At 30.2% G+C, this 21,969-nt stretch overlaps 2 protein-coding genes across 5 annotated transcripts; one reads left to right on the top strand and one right to left on the bottom strand.

Annotated features, from left to right (window-relative positions):
• The first annotated feature begins 3,112 nt into the window (after positions 1–3,112).
• On the top strand, positions 3,113–8,548 carry LOC110671009 (lipid phosphate phosphatase 2). 4 transcript variants are annotated; one of them, XM_058132251.1, is made up of 8 exons: positions 3,113–4,870; positions 5,297–5,524; positions 5,643–5,730; positions 5,816–5,925; positions 6,049–6,142; positions 7,064–7,252; positions 7,344–7,403; positions 8,194–8,548. In XM_058132251.1, the coding sequence occupies exons 1-8, from the start codon at positions 4,748–4,750 to the stop codon at positions 8,385–8,387; spliced, it is 1,086 nt and encodes a 361-aa protein (XP_057988234.1). In that variant the 5' UTR covers positions 3,113–4,747; the 3' UTR covers positions 8,388–8,548. The 4 variants fall into 4 exon arrangements, with proteins under 4 accessions (XP_057988234.1, XP_021689042.2, XP_021689046.2 ...); XM_021833350.2 differs by having other exon boundaries at positions 3,115–3,272; XM_021833354.2 differs by having other exon boundaries at positions 3,119–3,343.
• A 9,972-nt stretch (positions 8,549–18,520) lies between these two features.
• On the bottom strand, positions 18,521–20,492 carry LOC131172201 (two-component response regulator ARR14-like). The gene is made up of 5 exons (XM_058133145.1): positions 20,363–20,492; positions 19,786–20,271; positions 19,615–19,691; positions 19,364–19,535; positions 18,521–19,254 (listed from the first exon to the last, which is right to left on the bottom strand). Exons 1-5 carry the CDS (start codon positions 20,490–20,492, stop codon positions 18,521–18,523), a joined length of 1,599 nt encoding a protein of 532 aa, XP_057989128.1.
• Positions 20,493–21,969: the final 1,477 nt, after the last annotated feature.

Here is a 21,969-nt window from a genome sequence, read left to right as displayed (position 1 = left end):
AAATAGGCATTTAGTCTACTGAGATTATTCTCTTGGATTTGGTCTCTTAGGTCTAGGGGTTTGCTCAGGGCATTGAGAAGGCTTTACTTGCTTCAATTGTTTCACATCTCCAAAATTTGCTTCTACATCACAATTGGAAAGGTCTCCCTGATGGCTTACAAGTGCTAGAGAGCTCTGCGGCAGTACCCTCTTATCGTTGTAAAGCTAAGTTTTCTGTTTTTGTCGAGGAAGCTGGGAGGTCAGCTGATGGGTGTCGAATTCACTATAAATAAAATTAACTGAAATTATTTTCTGCAATAAGTGATAAATTCAGGTCGAACCCTAGAGACTGAATTATTAAATTTCATATACTTATGTGTAATAGAAAACGAAATAAACAAAGATTAGGGGGGGGGTTTGTAACACAAAATCATAAGAAATCAGAAATTCAAGAACTAAATATGAAAATCTCAATTTAAACAAACTTCAGTCCAAGGTAATTCGCATTCTAATGTATTGATTTGATCATAGACAAAAGAAATATAATTATTTCTTATTGAATACTTAACGTAGATTTAACAAACAGCGAGGTAAACCCTGATTTCCTTATATTCATCAATTTGAGCCTAGCACTCTTATTGACTCTAATTATTAACTGAATTGGTATTAAGCAATTCTTATTAAATTAATAACTGTTTTAAGAAAATGAAGTAGTTAAGCTAAACAACAATTTTTAAATCATAAATCATTTAATCCACCCTATTGTTTCCTTAGGTTATTATCGAAAACTGGGATCATAATCAATAAAACCTAATTGCTATTCATGTTCAATCTTACACAACAATTACGGATTATGAAGATGAACTAGCAATTGATCAAATCAAACAGTTAACTAATAGACATTTTTAGCAAATCATTTACAAATAAAAAACAATTAAATTAGAAAACAATAAATATTCAAAAAGACATAAATTAAATTAAGAACCTGATTTCACAAATCACACATAAGAATTTGAATCCCTTGAACTGAATTAAAAACTTAGTCACTAATGTTCATGGCTTACAGAAAATTAAATAATAAATAAAGAAGAAATCTAGAATGTAAATGGAGAACGAAAGTTTGAATTGAGATGCTCTTAGCTGCTGTCCAAAGACGTATTTATACTAAAAAAACCTAATCCCAAATATAGGAACCAAACCAAACTAGGAAAGGTTTTGAAATTCAAGATACAGATTTTCAGCCTGCATTCACGTTTCTGGAATCAAGGCAGATTTTCAGTAACTTTCTTTCCGAATCTGCCTCTGCACTCTTCAGGAAAGTTGTAGTTCTATTTCTTAGCTTTCTAATGGGAACTCATGGACCCAAATCCGAGGTCTACAACCCAAATTATGGCCAAAAAACCAGAACTGATTCAGTCAGACAGTCCAGCCTATTGTGATGACTTCATTGCTATTTTTGACAATTAAAATGGCCTCATCTCTCATCCAGTCTTTATAGAAGTTATAGAGGTGACTTCTAAGGTTCAATTGGGCTTAGCTTTGATTCATTTGGACGTCTAAAACTCTAGATACAAAATAAATACTGAAACTGGTCGTGATCCATCGAGTCTGGGCTTTTGCAATAGATCCATAGCTCATTTTGTCAATTTTGGAGACTGATTTGGGCTTTGGTCCCTCTTTATCATTTGAAGTGCTCTATCTTGGCTTTTCAATGGATTAAACAGCAATCAATTTGGAGATCCACAACTTTAGAAACACCTGAAAAATACAGCAAATGTCAAATGCTGAAAATTTTTTCATTTAACACAATTATTCCACAACTATCTAAAAATATGCCTAAATGATAAATATATTTTAACTAACTGAATTAAACATAAAAACACACTAAAAACACTACATATGATGGAAATAAAATTAATAAATTATGCACTTATCATCAGCCCTGTTTGGTAGAGTTCTTGTGCTTCGATGGACGACTATAGTTGCTCATTGCGTTGTTGGCAGTGTTGTTGGCTTCGATTTCTACTCAACATCTTTGGCAGTGGCAAGCTTAGGTTGTGGTTGGTGACATGCTTTTATGTTTTAGCTCTCTTCCCTTTAAACCTAGGGTTTCTTGATTGGGAATAGATTTGATTTATGGGTTTAGGTTTTTAGTTGGATTTGGGTTGATTTGATTTGTTGGATTTATTGCTAGTCATACAATGTGATTTACGGGTTTAAGTTTTTAGTTGGATTTGAATTGATTTGATTTGTTAGACTTATTGCTAGTCATATAATGTAGACTTTTTTTTTTCTATTATCTTTATAAACCCAAATTGTAATCTGTTATTATTATAGACTTTTAACGTAATATTATATGTTAAAAAAAAAACGCTGAATAATACTAATAAATGAAAAATTTACCAATTGGGTCTGCTTTATCTCATAGAGGTGTGAAGGTTCGGAGTGTGCATCGACGGTGTGAGGGTTATATCTATGAGTGAGGATGCACTGTTGTACATCGACTAAAAGTGCTAAATATAAAAGTCTAGATAATATCTTATTAGCGAATCCATTTTCTTTACAATGAGGGTTCAGATGCTTTCTTCTAAACTGACAACAGATGAGCTGAGGTTGCTGGTGGTTCATTATGGTAGCTCATCATTTGGCTACTGCTGCTCATTCAAGTACTGGTGATTTATTTTTAATGGAGTTAATTTACTTTGATCAATGCCAGTAGCTAATTTCTATATATATATATGATACTAATGAATGAATTACAACATTTTTATACATGGACATTATTTTTTTATGTACTTTATATTTTCCATAAGTAAATTATTAATGTAAATAAAAATAATTTAATTGATTTCCCCATTTTAAAGATTTTAATAATCTAATTCATTTTTTTCAATTAAAAACAAAATGAATACAACATTTTTTTACAGTTATTTTATTTTATTTATTTATGGTAATTAAAAAATAATAATTATTATTAAAGTAGCCTTATCCCATAAATTATAGGTGAATGCAAAACAAAGAGAGTAACAGGATTTGTTTGTACAGTCATAGAATCAAGCGCGTCTGAAACAAAAAGCTGGATTCTTAGAAAGCGACGCGAATTGAGGCGTGAAAATAAAGCCTTGGCTGTGTCTCACTCACACTCACTCCATTGCTTAAATTGATGATTCCGCGTCTGAAAAAAGACAAGCAACGCGCGCTTTCTTTTGCTTTAAAAAAACACTCAACTTTCGCTTTCTCTCCCCAAAATTCAAATTCCGTTTCCATTTCCAATTCCAAATTCCTCTCTTCAGGTCTGTTCATCTTCTATATCTTCTGTTAATACTGATTTCGCTGCTCCTTCTCCTTGCCTTCGTGGTTTTGCGTGAGTGCCTCTTTCTAGATTTTCCTTTTTTGATGAAAAACTGTTTGATTTCTGAGAAATTGGAGGAAAAGAAAGAGAAAGAAAGGAACAAGTAGTCGGTTTTGTTGCCTTTGTTGTCAAGTGTTCAAAGATGCTAAACTTTAACTTGTGTAGGCTTTGATTTTAAGGCTTATTACAGTGGACAAGTCCTATCTCGCAATTTCCTCTCTCTCACTGCTTCCTTGTATTTTCCTGCACTTTCTTAGCAACCAAACGGATCTTTCTTATAAGAAAACCTGCTTGAAGAACCGTAAGGTCGCTTGTATTCGTAAACTGGATTTAAATGTTTGCATCTGCTTTCAATTTGCTTGATGCAAAACTTTTACTTCTTTTAGGATTTTATTTTATGTATCTTTGAACTTACTGTCTGGACGACTACTAAGAATCTTCATCTGATTATAATTTTTATTTTTTAATTTATTCTTTTTTGTTATATAAACATATATGAGCAAGCATGGTTTGTTTAGTTTGGTGTATTGTTATTTTGTAAAATTGAGACGTTGGGGGCTTCTTTTTCATTTGGATAGTTTCTGGAGCTAATAATGCAATCAAAGGCTACAAGAGTAAGAACACAGAACTAATAAATATTGAGCGAACAAGATTTTCAAAATTACTTGAATGCCTTAAGCCTTCAACACCATGTAAGTTTTGGGCTTTTCATTGCTAAATGAAAAGAGTTCAAGGAAAAACAGGAAAGAGATTTATGTACTCTGGAGTGAAATAAATAAAATCATACAGAATGGATTGGAATTTAGAGCTCCAATATATGGTTTGATGCATGGTTGGATCGCGATCTTTGAGGAATTTTGCTTCAGTGCTTCACTATAGTCAACTAAAAAAAATGTTTTCTGTGTTTTCTGTGTTTTTTTTTTTCTTGTTTATTATTTTTTTCCACAGGAGGACTCTCTCTCTTTCTCTCAGTCTTTGAGTTTCCCAATAAAACTACTACTATAGAGTGATGGTGCACGTTCTGTGCAATGCCCTCTCTCTCTCTCTCTCTCTCTCTCTCTCTCTTTGGGAGTGCATGGGTTGTCTAACATGTGTCTGTTATATATGTTGTAAACTATTGAAGGGAGTTCTATATTGTTTGGAAACTTTCATCCTACTTTACGTTTTTGCTCCAACCCAACAATTAACCAAAATGGAATTCAGCATACATTAATAGTTTCACATCAAACTCCCCTGTGGCAAACCCTTGTCCTTTGGCCTTTGAGCCTGTTATTTGATGTGGTTAAGCCAAGCACGACCGTGATTTGGACTGCAATTGAGCAATGATTGCTTGTGGTTGTGCTGTGCCCATTCTCTTTGGGCAACCTATGGTATACATATGTTTTGCTGGGGTTTGGTATAATAACTTGGGCCAAAATGGTTAGGCTACAGTTTTGTTCATTACTGGAGGCAGTCAATAAATTGTGTCTTCCATTGCTTTTTCTGCACTTCAGCACTTATTTTGTGTATTCAAGGGAAAATTATTCTTGTGTTGGAAGGGTAAGAGGAGAAATTAGCAAAAACTTGTTCTGTCTGTTATTCTGTTATATATGCATGCTTACTCAAACATTTCCCTGCTAAACCTTCCACATTCCTATTTGGTAATGATTTATCCTAATTTTGCTTAACAAGTTCAGAATGCAAATGTTTTGGTGCTGACATTTGGTAGTTGCTTTATTGTTGTTATGTCATTGCTGTTGACTATTATGTTTTGACTAGCAACCTTCTCACTACTATTTTTTTTTATCATTTAATGAGTAACATTTTTTTTTCTCTGCTTTCTTCCTTCATATTTGCAACAATGTAGTGTGTTTTGCACGTTTGACTGTACTTTGTACCTTCTTTGTCAGTATGATTTTTGAGTTCACACATGCTCTTCAAATTTTGGTATTATTATCATCAGCTAACTTTCTAATTTGGATTCAGATCACCAACAAAATGCCTGAGATTCAGTTGGGTGCTCACACTGTAAGATCACATGGGGTCAAAGTTGCCAGGACACATATGCATGACTGGTTGATTCTTTTGCTTCTTGCGGTGATAGATGTCATATTGAATGTTATAGAACCATTTCACCGGTTTGTTGGGAGAGATATGATGATAGACCTGTCATACCCACTGAAGGATAATACAGTTCCCTTTTGGGCTGTTCCAGTACGTTTCAACTTTAAGATTTAATATCTCATCTTTGAAATTTTCTTTTGATAAAAAAAAAAAAAATCAGATTTTCTTGTTTTTTGCTGCTAAAAAGTCCCCCTGTCTCTCCCCATAGGTTGTTGCAACATTGCTGCCTTTTGTCATTATTGTTGTCTATTACTTTATCAGAAAGGATGTCTATGATCTGCACCATGCCATTCTGGGTAGCTTTCAATATCTTCTTATGATTTTATTGTTCTTGTTCCTGCTGTTTGTATTTGTTGTATTGATGTCATAAAATGGATACAGGCCTTCTATTTTCAGTGCTTATCACTGGAGTTATAACTGATGCAATTAAAGATGCTGTTGGCCGTCCAAGACCTGATTTCTTTTGGCGTTGTTTCCCAGATGGCAAGGGAGTGAGTTCCTCAATTAATTAACTGCCTGATATTCATTTGAAATATTGTTTGGCTCAAAGTTTGTATAACTGAGTTCTTACTTGTGCTCATATTTTTACTCAATCAACATGCACGTATATCCAGTTGTTTAACAATGTCACAACCAATGTTATGTGTACGGGGGTGAAGAGTGTCATCAAGGAAGGGCACAAAAGTTTCCCTAGCGGACACACTTCTTGTAAGCAGCCCAATTAAGTATAAGAACTTTATGATTATATGAGATATATGGGGTTTCCTATTTAATTTATGGCTTTTTGCTTTTCTATTTCATGGTATATTTTCTGGGAAATTGCTGTTTGCATATATTTTCTTAGCCTCTTTCTATAAGCAGTAAGCACTTGTCCTGGTTGTTATGAAATAGCAGAGTGCTGTTTAACTTTTTCTGTCCTCTATTGCACAAGTATTTGCTTCTATTTCATAGACTAAAGTTTCAGACTTCCAGCAGATAAAGTAAAATTAACTACTCTTCTTGGATGTATCATGGAATGTGCTTAATTCTGGTTGGTAACAATTCTATATAGTCTTAGATTATTTTTCCTTATTTTATTGCTTCTTGTCCCAATAATTAAACTGTGATGAAGATTGACTTAGGGAATGCTGCTTTATACAAAGGATCCGCTTGGTTTGCAGTTGGATTGCATTGACTCAATGGCCTAGGTTTTTTCTCATACAGTTTAGCATAGTCCAGCAGGCAGCAGAGGTACCCCCACCTGGAAAAAGAAAAAATAAAGAAAAGAGAAGGGTCCATAGCTGTTTTTTTTACACCCTTTAGACTATATGCGATGTAGAATTTTAAAAGCTATTCTAAATTTCCTTTTTGTATATGGTGATAGTGTCTTAACTAGACAAACTGATAAAGTAGGAAGCAATTTGAAATTTTCAATATTATGTGTTTTATTGCAAACAGTTCTTCTCACTTCCACAAGTTCATATAGTTTTTGAGGAAAAAAAATCCTATTAATTGTAAGGAAAAGTAAAACTTTTGTTTTCACTGCTTTGGCCTTTCAGGGCATGTATGCTAAATATTCCTTGTGTGCAGGAACTCATTGCATCCATAATGAGATGTTAGCTAAGAAGAATTCTGCTCGTTGATATGCAGGGTCCTTTGCAGGTCTTGGTTTTCTGTCATGGTACTTATCTGGGAAAATCAGGGCTTTTGATCGTAGGGGCCATGTTGCAAAGCTTTGTATTATTTTCCTACCATTACTTGTTGCAGCCCTTGTAGGAATTTCTCGAGTCGATGACTACTGGCATCACTGGCAGGATGTATTTGCTGGGGCTCTTATAGGTCTATTTTTCAATTATTCATTTTTAGCAATCTGCATGAACTACTTGTTACAATGAAACATTTGTCATTATTTTGTTGACTTTGTGTGCAGGGCTGACAGTTGCTTCATTTTGTTACTTGCAGTTCTTCCCACCTCCATATGATATAGATGGTATATTTTTCCTCATTCCATCTCCAGTTGGCTATTTACATTGTGCTTTTAATGTTATTCTGTGTATTATAATTTGATTATTTGTAAATTGATACCCAAAAATATGTGCTGTTTGAAATGGGAATGCTAAGAACATATAGCAAAGTTTGTACATGCATTTACTTTGAAGGGTTTGGGCGAAAGTTGGAGTTACAAGGCAGCTGTTGACTTCTTGGATGTTTGGTTTGTTATGTCCGACATTTTTGTGTTAAAATTATGTTGGAGATATTTAGGAACTGTATCACCTTGTATGCAGAAATGTTCCCGGTGAAGGGTTTTCTGTCTATGGCAAAATAGGATATGAACATACCTTTCAGATATCACTGACAATATTTAGTTCCCAAGGCATCTTAAGCTGTCCATTTCCTGATTTGTTAAACATTTTAAGTACTGGAAGACCACTGTTTGATTCATGGAATTCACCAAGAAACTCTGATGAACTTAATTTGTTATGAAAAATGAAATGTTCATTTTGTTTCCATGTTTATAACATTCAAAAGCATTGGACCTATGATCTCCACATTCGCACGTGCATTGGCACTGGCAGCGATGATTTGCTGGTGTTGGATTTTGTTGATTTTGCTTTTGTCCAACTACCTCGGCAAGTATCTCATCTTGTAATCAAGTTTGGTATGGCTAAGGCAACAAAAAGTCAATCCAGATTTTCCACATGTCATATCATGACGTTATCTTAATGATGGTGCATTAGTTGTGTAACTTGAATTTCTTATTTGCTTAACGGCATGTGCAGGCTGGGGACCTCATGCTTACTTTCAGATGTTGGCAGAATCGCAGAATGGTGCTCAGTCTTCTAATAACTCCAATTTTCTTAATGTGCGGGAATCAGAACTTCAGAGTGTATATATCGATTCTCAACATCATAGTGTCAATAGCCGGGACAGAAGGCCCATTCTGGAAGGAACAGAGGGTGAGAGGAGACAGTGACTTCAGGTTTTGACCATACCACATGTCCATACCATGTAAACTCAGTGGAATGTGTTTCTTCACATTAGCAGACCTCCACACTTGAAATGTCTGCTTGGTTCACCCCTGAACCTACTCTTTTAATTCATTGATTCAATTTAAGCGTTTGACTGTTCATATTCTATAGCTCAAGAGTGGGCATATTTTACCAGTGTATTCCTGGCTGTACAATTTTTTAGTAACTAAAACAATGTCTTGCGGCCACTGCCCCTAAGAAGAGGGGAAAGAAGCGGAGAGAAATATAAAATACATTAAAACCAAATTCCAGCTCACTACAGTAAAGCAGGTGAAAGGAACAGTGAATCAGGCGCTATGCAATGGCTAAAGTACCCCTTCAATGAATGAGCAGAAAAAGACAAAAATGGAAAAAAAAAAGTGTCATTTGGAATATTTTAGACAGGTACATAATTATATAAAATTTATATATTTAATAGATAAATTTTATTATATATTTTATATTTTGAATTAATGATAAATCGAGTAAAAACTAATATGATTTTATTTGAGAGAGAGATTTATAGAATAAATTAATAATGTTTTATATATATATATATATATATATAAAAGATGGTTAAATCAATATTTGGAATTTATTATTTAATTTAAATTTGTTCCTTTAATTTTTATTTTATCTTAAAAAATTTAAATTTTTTAAATGTAGTTTATAACTGCAGCACGGTTCCGGCATATTACTTGTTAATTAACAGTATTAAAGATAGCAGGAAAATATGAACAAAAATTAGATATCACATTTATAGTTTAGGTAAGGAATATCAACAATTGAATGTTGAACTGAAGTTCTATCTTCCTTGCAAGCTCACAAAACAATTATGATAGCTAGTGAATTAGAGATAGCAACGGATAAGATATTTATAATATCTGAATCCGATTATTATTATTTGAAAGATATTTAAAATTTGTTTAATTTTTTAGGTTTTAACTAATGACACACATAAAATATGTATTTTTTAATAATAATAATAATTTATATTTTAAAATTTGATAGTTTTATAAAATATTTAAATTTTATTTATTTATAACATAATAGGTAAGAATATTGTTATAAACTATATATTTTTTCTATTTAATTATTTATTTATATAAATAATTTTGAATAATTTGAACTCTGTCTCAATTTTGATATAGGTATTATTCCTCAAACTTAAATATATTTCAAATTTAATTATATATTATCCAAATCCATATTAAAATTTTATCGGATTGTGTATTCATAAATATTTGATCTGTTGCCACGGAATCATTAAATCTTAATCAAACTCAAAATCACTAGGAAATCCTCCAACTTTGAGGAATTCCACAATATGAAAGACCTCAATTGTCCTTGGCAAACAGCGCCCCATCAGCAAACCAACGTCTGGTATGCCCTTCAACAAGAACTATCAAGATTAATTTCGATGGAGCAGTGGATCAAAATCGAAACAGAGGCGCAATAGCAGCTCTAGCGAGCGAATTTCCAGGCTTACCTTGTGGTTGGATTTGTAAGCACTTTATTGGAATCTTAAACCCTCTAAAGCTAGAGGGCCTTAGCATACAGAGTGACAGACAGTCTTGTTAGCTCAAATGAAAGGCTTCCAGCGACTCATCATAGAAGGTTATCCCTTGTCATTTATTCTTGCATCTCAATGAGGCTCCTGTTCCATTATGATTCAAGAAGTTGTGTGTGATATCATCCACTTAGCTCCAGTTTTTCAATCTCTGAATTTCCATCCTGTGAATAGGATTAGGAATACTGAAGCGCATAATTAATAAGCAAATGCCAATTTGATGATTCCTTTTATTGTAACCCTTTAACTCAATTCTTTGGCTCGCTTTTCAATGAATTATATCTTTAGTGTGTGTGTATATATATATATATATATATATATATAAATGCATAATAAAATTGATGTTATTAATAGTATGAGGCCAATTTCATGATTATATCTTGAGAGAAGTTTTGATTTAGCAGACGGAATCTATTAAAATCCTATGCAATTCAATTTTGACTAATGTACCATATTTGATTTGATGGTGAAGAAAGTTCCCATCCCAGGTGCTGTTGAACCCCAAGAACGAGCACCCAGTGGTGCAATTAAACCTCAACAATCACAACCCACTCAGAAAGCTAAAGCTAAAGCCAAAGAAGAAGGCATTTCATCCAACGATCCGCCTCATTTTTCTGATACATAATTTCTTTGTTATCACATCATATCAAGAATTTGCTGTTAAAAGAAAATTAATTATACCATGTCATTAACATTTCAGGTTTCTTGGTTAATTATTGAAAAAGATTCTATAATTATTGAAAAAGATTGTATCTTCCACCTTAACCCACAAATATATTTTCTTTAATTGTAGTCTTCAATATCATGGATCCAAATCAATGGCTATCTTAATTTGTCTTGAACAGATGCCGAATTCTCCTCAAAATCACTCAACTCAAACTATCTGCAGTTTTAAAATTGAGTATTTTATCTGATTAAAAAAAAAAAGAAAATTTTTTATTTCATATTGACAAGGGAGGAAGGAAGGATTGGTTTGATTAGCAAGCAGCATTATTTTTTGGGTTTAATCCACAAAGACACGTGTTCTAAATTTAATTTGATTTTGATGATGTTGAAACCTTAACCAGATAGCTCAAGTCCTCTCCAAATGTACATCTACAATCAACCCAAACATAAAATCCAAAACAAACATAATTCAGGAAGAACAAACCTCCAACTTTTGATTATTAATTTTTTTATTCTTTTACTTTTGATTATTAATTTAACCATTGTTATTCTTCAAAAATATATTATTATACCCTATATTTTATGTCTCAGTATATACATATATAAAGTTTTTAACCTTGATACAAAGAAACTCAAAAAAGTGCTATCACTTGTAAATTACATAAACGATATCTCAACTTAAGAAAGGTATGTATCTAATATTTAATTTATAACGCAAAACTTTTTAATTATCAATTTAAATAACATAAACCTTTGTGATATTCTATTACCAGTTTTTTAGGGTTTTTTGGCTGAAGTGAAGTTAATTATATTAAAATTTATGTTTTCTTCTCGTTAATTTGACACTTATTAGGAAAAAAAAAAATCTTTATTTACCAACAATTTTAATGATTTAAGTGCACAAATCAGTACTTCAATAACCCAGAATCTATTTATCCGAAATTATCAATTCATTATAATATAATTTTTCAATTTGATAAATATCATGTCAACATAAATAATTTAGAAACTAATTATTTGAGATTTTATGTTACTAAAATTAAAAATTAAGGAATTTTATATTACAAGTTGAAGTTTAAGTATCTTACTGTTACATACAATTAAGTTAAGTACCATATATATAATTTATTCTAAATATTATTATATCTTGATATATATCATATTTCTTAATGAAAATTTTAACTATAATTCTTATCTTAACCATTGCATAAAATATAAACTATATATAAACTGTATATTAATAAAATTTGAAAAAAAAATATAAAGAATTATTTTTTTTTCATCATCAACCCAAAATAAAATGATTATTGTGTTACAATTTGCACTTTTTTAGAAAAACTAGGACTGATTCCAGACCCCCACAGCCACCCTAATGAAGAAAAAGTCATCTTTAGTATTAATATATTTTTTTTTTAAAAGACAAATGAAAAATAAATTTATATGATCTTTAATTATTCTCAAGCATAGTTTATTAATCAAGTAAGGACGGACAGAGTAAGTAGCTTTTGTCCTTTGGTTTAAATGTTGTGAATTTGAGAATAAGACAAACTGCAGAATTCTGCAGTCAACAGCTTCCTTTAGCTTTATTAATGACCCAATAATCAGCATTTTTTGGAGTACATGAAATAAAAAAAATTATATATATATATTTTTTTCTTTTTCTAAAATGAATTTATAGCAATTTACATAAAAAAATTTATTTAAATCCGATATATTATGGACTCAAGATATAAATATGTAGAATCTATATATTTAATAAATAGATCTATCATACATCTTATATATTAGGTTCATGATAGAGCGAGTTTAAGTAAGAAAAATTCACAAAAAATATACTATAAAAAATAAATTTCATCATAATTTTCAACTTTATTGTATAGTCCATAATCAAAATTTTCTAAATATAAGGTTAAGATATATTAAAAAAAATATTGATAGCTGCATAAATATTGGATCTAGAAAACTCGTGTGAAAAGTGAAATTATAATTTGTTTGGAGGGAGAGAAACTAAGATTGTTAATTTTGACAATATTTGTGGAAAAGAAAGAAGACAAACGGGAGAAAATTTTCTGTTAAATATATGTATATATAACAAGCCATTGTACTATTTCTATTGCTTGCACATATCTGTTTCTTGCTGAAGTATAAAATTAATAGATATACATGCAAGAAATATACATCTAATAAATTAAACATTGACCAATTAAATGGAATACATAATAAACAAACACTCAGATTTTAATAAATTATTTCTTGTTATGTATTAAGAAGAGATAATATAGTCTAAGTAATTATCTTGCTATAGTAGATTCCAAAAGGAAACTCATCGATGAAAGCCAATGCAACAGCATATGTATATTATATATATTGCAAATAAAAACAAAGCCAATTAAGAGAATGCTATTTTAATCTATCTATATACTTGGTCAATAATCGCATTGCTTGAAACCATCAGCCAACAGCACATATCAAATAAGGTTAAACATTTTGTTATTTTATTGATCCGATTACCAGGTCAGACATCCTAATCTGACCAATTCGGCAACATAATTCACTTGTCTTTTGTATATCGTTTACAGTTTTCTTGCCTCTATATAAACACACCCATTTTTGAATTTGCATTCACCATCTGTCTTTCACCTCCGATAAGCAACAAACATCTCTCTCTCTCCCTCTATCTGTGTAGGTATCAAGATTAATATAGTCAGAAGCATTCAAATATGGAGAGCATCTCTAGTGTATGCTGTGACAGCATCAAGAGGTACTGGAGGAGGAGGAGATACCAAAGACTTGGACGAGGAAGCAACAACAAGAGGAAGCTGAAGATCATAAGGCTTGGAGGAGCTGCTACTCGGCGGCTATGGAAACTGAGAACGACCCCAAAGCTGCAGTGGAAACTAGTCTCACCCATCAGACTTTTGATCAATTTTCACGAAGCTTATGTGGAGATGATGATTCGAGTAGCAAACAGCATGGGGAAATTGAACAACAAGGGCTGGCTGGGAGGAAACAAGAAGGTTGCGAAAGAGAAAGAGATATCCATGGTGTGTTGTGGAGAAGAAGTAATAGACACTAGGTTGGTTGTGGAAATCTATAAGAGGTTGGCAGCCTCTCGTCAGCTAAGAGGCTACTGAAATTTAAATGTAAATATTTATGCTGAAATTGATCTCAATTAATTGTTGATGAATTAAGAATTGTTCGTGTGAGAGTATATTTCTTGATTAATTAACGAAGTAAATGGATCCATAATCTTTTGCTTGTACTTTTGATTAATGCAACAACTGATGATGTATATATATATGTCTTCTTGAACTCGATCACTGGAGTTCTCAGTACAACACGAACACCAAAAGAGGAAAAGAAGAATGGGTGTCATGAAGAACTCATAGTAAAAGGCATTCTACTTAGACAATCACTACTCCCTCATTATTATTTGAACTCAATAACTAATAAATTCAGAGATCAATTTCAATATAATCTAATAAAGTTTAATTTTTAATATAAAAAATTATTGGAATTAAAAATTTGACATTAGAAAATACATGAATGTATATGTGCGTGTGTAAAATTATAATCTAATACAAATTATATATATATATATATATATATATATATATATATTAGAGGCAGCGGTGGGTCAAGAGAAATTTTTTATGTATCATAAAACAACAATGCAAAAATATGTATAACTATACATAAAATGAATAGAATTGTAGATTACTGTGAAATAGCAAAGTGTATTTTTGAGGTCGCTTGTGAAAAAGTCATGAACCTGGCATGAGAAAATGCAGAGCGAAAGTAGAGCCAAGGACGCTTGCCACGAAAACCCTGCTCAAGCTATATATATATTGCTTGAGACAATCGTGTATTTGTATATATACGCGGCAAGTCATCCTTGGCTCAACTCCACTCTGTATCTCTTCATGCTAGACTATCAGACACAAGAATCCTGAATTCATCATCAACCTTCTTCTCTACTCTTCTTGCTTATAAGCTTATCTTATTAGTTCATGTATGAAACTTGCAGGATTTTGCTCATATTTATAGCCGGAGATAGCTACTATAAAGGGTACTAGTGCATGTTATATAAGCAAAAAGATGTGATTGTGGATGGTGCCACCTGTAGTGTAAAGTATTACAAGTTGCACTATTACATCCATAACAGCTTTTGGTATGGCGCAGAAGTATAATATCCTGGTATGGTCCTACATTCCGTTAATGGAGTAAAAAGAGGATTGTTGGGTTATATTTGGAATAGAATCACAAGATTTTTAGAGAGGCGACAGGCAGTGACCATGTTTAGCAGTGACCATGTCAACGAGAATTTGTTCTTGCTTGAAAGGCCAAGATACACTATTAAATGATATTGAAGTCGCCTTTGTTGGAGTTCCATGTCAGAAAATATATAGGAAGAAATTGAAAGTGAATATATAGAAGAAAAATTCAGCCAAATTAGTTTAAGTCATTTTTATAAAAATAATCTAAACTTAACAAAAAAATTTTACTCATAATTTTCAATACTCTCTGGTCAAAAAAAATCTCATATGGTATCAAAGCAGGCTATAATATGATACTCAAAAAAATATGATAGGCAATACTGTAGCGTGCCAAACCTGCATTGATCCATGGGCTAGTAGAAAAATAATTAAACCCATAGAGCCAAGTTTTTTTTTTTAAACCTTACTAGTAATTTTTAGCACTCGAATAAGAGAAATTCTCACAGCCTTTTATATATATATATATAAACTCAATGGAAGTAACGAAGAGAAATAAAAAAATAATCTTTTATTTTAAATTGAAGAAATAACAATTTGATCATTTATCATTTAAAAATATATAATTAATAAAATTATCATCATCCACAATATTTCTTCTCATGTTATTGGAGTGAGCAAAAACGGAGCTTGGCATGGAGAAATTCAAAATACAAATAACTAACGACTCGGTGAAAATACCCCCAACTTTATCGGTGGAGATAAAGGAGTATTTGATTTATTTTTTGGCATAGTTAATAGTCTCAAATAGATAAATTGAAGTGTTTGATAATCTTAAAAAAAAAAACCCTTATAGTTAACAGATAATTGATGTAATATTTATCGGTTGTAATTTGTATCGATTTTATTTTTAAAATTATTTTTTTATTAGATAGCAGATTTAATTTTATTTTTTATTTAAATTATATTCTCTTTTTTTCATGTAATTTAAAAATTAATATTATTATTGTTGTTTATCTTTTTTTTTTGTTCATTTGCAATCTGAACACCTTAATTAGTATATTGTAGTTTTCTTAAAATATTTTTTGTTAATAACATAAAATATAAAATATTTATTTATTATGAAAAAAAAATCAAAAAACTTAAAATTATATGATTTTTTTTATCAACAATAAAATAACTTTATTATTTTATAACTAGATTTTAAAAATTATTCAATTATTTTATTTTTTAAAAGAATTTAATTATTTTCTTATTTTAATAATAAAATAAATAATATGATATAATAAATTAATAATTACATTTTTATTCTAATAATATAATAAATGATATAATTTATTAAATTAATAATTATATATTTATTTTAATAATAAAATAAATAATAATATATAATAAATTTTTAATTTTATATTTATTTCAATAATAAAATAAATAATATGATATATATTATTATCAATAATTTTATATATTAACAGTAATGATTAAACATAATTTTATTAAATACTTAACATAAATAAACTATTATCAGCTACAAACTATAATAATAACAGCTATTCATTAATAGCTATCAGCCACTATTTATTTGCTATCGTATAAAATAATAATTAAGCCCTCAAGAATACCCAAGCTCCTATAAAATTTTAATTTTAATATGGATAATATATCAAGTGGCCTTGTTGGGAATCCAAATTCTATATTGAGAATGATAAAAAATTAAAAGTGAATATAAATGGTTAGATTGTAATATTGAATTGAATAATTATATTAATGTATAAAGTAACATAATCACTTATATAAAAGTTAAATTAAAATAAATTAATATAAATTAATACATAATTTACTTAACACTCTCTCTGAATTTAACATGATATCAGAGCTATCACCCGTGAAGCTGGATAATTGAGCCTGTATTGAAATAATATTAATTAATTATTAAGTGATAACTTTGTAATTGTATTTGAGGGGGAGTATTAAAAATTCAAGTTCAACATCTAAAATAAACAAAAATTAAAGGATAAATATAAGTGATTGAATTATAATTGGCTAATTATTTTAATTTATAAAATAATTTAATTATTTATATAAATTAAATTAAAATAAATTAATATATAATTTGTCCAGTACTCTTTTCAAATCACTTGGAATTTTCATAAATGCATACTAAATTAATACTAAATTTTTCTTGATTGATCAATAAAATTTTAATTTATAAAAAATAATTTTAAAATCTGAAAATTTGCCATTATTTTATTTAGGTAGTAAATTATATTATATGGGTGGTCATCATTGAGTAGCTTCTTTCTTGAAATATGAATTTGATCTGCAATAATTGACCGAGTGCAACTTGTGGCATGTATCTGGTCCCTAGCATCAATCCGAAAGAACAGACAAATGATAGAACATCAAGTCATACCTTGGGATGTCAAGATCGAATTTTTGTAGTACTTAATCTGATCGAACCCTAATAAAATGAGTTTGAAAATTATATAATCGGGTTTGAGAAGTATTTATATTTAAAAAATAATACCCATTACGAGTTCGGATCGGATTCAAGTTTTACATGTTGAGTATATCTGAACCTGTTTATATAAATACTTAATTAAATATAAAATATATTTTTTTATAATAATATTTATAAATTTTTATATATTTTACTTTATATAAAATGAAATTTAAATATTTTATGAAATTATTAAATTTATAAAATATAAATTATTAATTAAAATAATTTTTTATACAGAATATTAATTAAAATATATAAAATAAAATGGGTTCGGATTTATTTCAGGTAATAATAATCGGGTTTGAGACGAGTTTGAGTAGTTGATAATAAATTTTAAACTAGTTTAGGATAGGTTCAGATTTTGATAATATTAATCAAATTCATATTCAGATATGATAATTTTCGCTGATACTCTATCCGTTGTCATCCCTATACTTATCTTTTCACGAGGACCAAATGAAAAAAGAGAGAACATGGATCAGAATTTTCTCTGAAATTCCACCATAACCATTGTTCCATTTTTCAAACAAATCCTGCAATGAGCAAAAGGCAACACACAAAAGTATTACCCACCAAAAAAAGATTTTATTCCTTCCATTTTCTTCTATAAAATTGTTTCCTAATATAACCCTAAAGGAATTGTAGTTAGTGGATGTATTCCTGGCTCTTTATTGATTATGATTATAATTTATTCGATGCAATGAGACATTAATTAGTCTAACGTAAAAAGATACAAGTGGACAATTAGGGTACTGTCCATGAAATTTTTATTCATTAGTGCAAATGGATTAATTTGGTTTTTTAATTTCATAATCTCTGAAGCTTTATCCTTTAATTAAGCAGTTTAAAATATAAAAATTAAACAGAAAATGCTCGCAGTATCTTTTCTGTTGTATTATCATGACCATTAGATAATTAAATTGTTGGGTTAACCAATTGATGTGCTGATTGAAAATTTTAGACAACGGCATACATGAAGCTTTTGAAATGTATTTGCAGATACTATGAAAGGACAAAATATATATGAAACAAGTTATCAGGTTTATGAAAAGCTCTATAAGACTAAAAGTCTCTACAATACATCATGAGAATCAGTAAATGTTCCATATGGTAATAAGTAGGAAGTTTCAAGCAATATCTTCAATATCATATGTTGGTTTTTTGTGCACTTCCATAGTTGAAATCAGCAGCATCGCGATTATCATCAGCTTTTCCAAGCATTACATTTGTTAGCCACTCACAGTATCTATCAATATCACCTGGATTTGGTTCATAATCACTTGCCAAACCATTGAAGCCAGCAGGTTCTTCCTCTAGAATATTCAATAAATCAGCAAGATCCAACAGAGGCTGGCTTTGATATATGGAACAACCAGGAGGGGCTGAAACTGAAACAGATGTAGCATCCCGCTTTTGTTTGCCATGACTTGTGTCTGCCTCTGACATATTTCTTGTAGTTGGATGTGAAACTTCCATAACAACCTGCTCTGGGTTCCAATCACTGGAAGCTGTCAGAATATTTTCTATATCAGGCATTTCTCCTGAAATTAGATTTAAAATTGCCACCACATCGAATTCTTCATCCCAGTCATTAATATTGAAGTCTGCCGGAAACTTGTCTGCATTAGGCCCAATGGCTGGCGTAGTTTTTGAGACTTGCATGAAATCCAGCTTTTGGTTCCTATCCATGGAGTCTGTTGGAAATTTGACTGCATTTGGCTCATAATTGCCTGAACTGAACTGTCCTGCCAAAGAATCCAACTCTGGTGTTGTCCCACCTGATGTCCCTAGCACTTGGTTCTTATTTTGTGAACTGTAGAATGAGGTGATATCTGAAGTAAAATTGCCGGATGGTGCCTTCAATATCTGAAGCATATCTCCTGAAATGATATAAGCAGCACATGAGCACAGTTGTAAGCTTGTGCCCATGATGTGTATAACCTTACTGAATCATTATAGAAGTCAAAGGAGTTGACAGTGCAACATTACCTGTAATTCCAAAGTCGGAATATGGTCTTCCTTGGTCACAAATGGGGGAAATAGTTTGCTTCACTAGGGTATCAAAATTTGTGGTCCTGCCATAGAAATTAGATGATCTGCTTAGTGCAGGTAAATTAGAGGTGCCAGTTTCGCAAATACGCTGCACTTGAGATTTGTATTTCTGAAAAGAAAAAGTAATAATTAGTCACTAAAATGTGATCAATCAAGCGATAGAAAACAATATGATAGAAAAAGAATACCTGGAGATGGCTAGCAACTTGGCGCGGTGTTAAATGAGGCACATTCATGATTTCTAATATTGGTTTTGGACGAGCTTCTGTGTAAAGGAGACCATAAGTATACAAACAAAAGACTTAGGCGTTAATCAAATTTTAATTATAAAATTAACATTTAGGAGAAATTTATATTACTTTGATCACCTAAAGCACTAATAGCTCCAGTAAATTTGAGATGAAGATCTGGAGTCCAAAGAATTCGAGGTCTTTTCTCCAAGGAGCTGTTCATCGTTTGTTTATTTTCTTCCTCCTCTTCTATTTTGGAATAACCTTCTCCTATGATTTTAAGTCTTTTTCCTTCCTTGTATCCCTGCTTATCCACATTCGGCCTCTTCATTTCGGATCCACCATGATTCTGGCTGCTGCAATCCGGAGTCATGAACACTTCAATTTGCTTATCCTTGCCCTTACATTTTGTATCATTAATAGGAGCATTTTGATCATGACTAGTGCCCTGGAAAGGAGCATTTATGCTTGGATCGATGAAGCTTCTTTTCTTTCTATACGCATGCTGCCAGATATACTTCAAATCATCCAAAGAAATGGGTTTATGGAGAAAGAAAGAAGCCCCTTCAGCTATGGCTTTAATAGCTGCACTTATACTTCTTTCTGAGGACATCACTGAATTCGAAACACAAAAATAAATGATTAATAATAGATAGTAGCAATCTTTAATGAAGAATTAATACTTGTTAATTAAGATGAAGCTTACAAATAACAGGAATGTGCTTACAAATAACAGGAATGTTCTTCTCCAGGAGTACCTGCAGAAGACAGTCCATATGAGGCATGTTAGCATTTGCCATGGCAAGTTTGAATCTGTCCGTTTGCTCTTCAACCATGGATAAAGCAATTGATGCTACTTGGCTTGTGGTAACTGAAACAAAAACATGAAAAATTTGCTATAGTAAGAATATATGCAACCATTCTTGATTTTTATTTAAAAATATTTTTATTCTTTTTTTTTTTAATTTATGATTTTATTTACTCCATCTCTACAAAAATGAATGGTTTAAAAAAAAAAAAAAACTCTTTTAATAGCGTAAAATTTTTAATTTATCATTTAAAAATATTTTAAATTAATTTTTTTTAAAAATTATACTTCTTTAAAAAAGTTGCACCTTCTGACTCTTAGTAAATTATTTAAGCCAAATTGAAAAACTTTTGATTAAAATAAATTATTAAAATTATGTTGTATTGAATTTTGACTTCACCCTTCATTTTAATCCCAAATTTCTTAATAATTTCATAAAAATGATTTCTCAAAAATTTTTTGGTATGATTAAATTTCATTATGTTTACTTTTAATATTAAAGGAAATTTTGTTAGTAATTCCATTTTAATTCTTAAAAACAATTATTTTTAAATAAATTCATTTCATAGTTTTGATAATTTCATATTATATCCTAGCTAGTTGTGGTTCGTGGCTTTAGTCTATAAATCAATTTGGGTGGTGTTTAATTATGTGAATTTTTTTTTATTGTTATTGTTGAAATTTTTTTCTTAAATTAATATTTAATTTTAAGTAAAACTTTTGATTGGTTGTACATTCGTAAATCTTGAACGTATAAATTATTTTTTAAAATTATTAAAAATAAAACAAATCATTTTTAGTAGATTAATTTTAAAAAAAAATTGAATATAGATATCTTGAAATTTAATTAAGATTCTTGTTGTTTCACAGAAAATATTTTTCTCAAAAATATTTTTATTATTAATAGTTTTTAACATTTAAGGCACTTACAAAAATGAGTCAACATAAAATATTTTCCCTTATCAAATAAAAAATAAATTATTTTTTAGGAAAATGACTTCATATTTTTAAAAGAGGGTATCATTTTTTATTTTTTAAATTTTGATAATTTTATTAAAATATAAAAATATTTATTTACATATAATATAAACAATACCATTAATTTAATATTATAATTAAATAATAAAAAATATTTATATAAAAAATATTTTTTTAATAAAATATTTTTCATAAAAAATATTTTTCGTGAAACGGAGCCTAAGAGTTAAAATTCCACCCTCATTTTTACTCAACAAAATTTAGTCCTACGCCTGCCCTTACACAATGATTTAAATATACTTATTTTAAGATATTTTGTAACAAGTTTTGCTTTCTTAGCTTCGCTATTTATAAAAACAAACAATGCCTTAATCATAAAAGCTAAAATATGCAAATAAGCAAACAACATCCAAAAATGTCAACAAAATAATCTTAGGATTGTATGTGGCATTTCTATATATATATATATATATATATAAAGTAGAAGCAAAGTTATTTCAATGACACATATCTAAAATAAAGCTTCA

Source organism: Hevea brasiliensis, chromosome 13 (assembly GCF_030052815.1).
Source record: "Hevea brasiliensis isolate MT/VB/25A 57/8 chromosome 13, ASM3005281v1, whole genome shotgun sequence".
Classification (NCBI taxonomy): Eukaryota; Viridiplantae; Streptophyta; class Magnoliopsida; order Malpighiales; family Euphorbiaceae; genus Hevea; species Hevea brasiliensis.
This window is presented reverse-complemented; position numbering and strand designations above follow the sequence as displayed.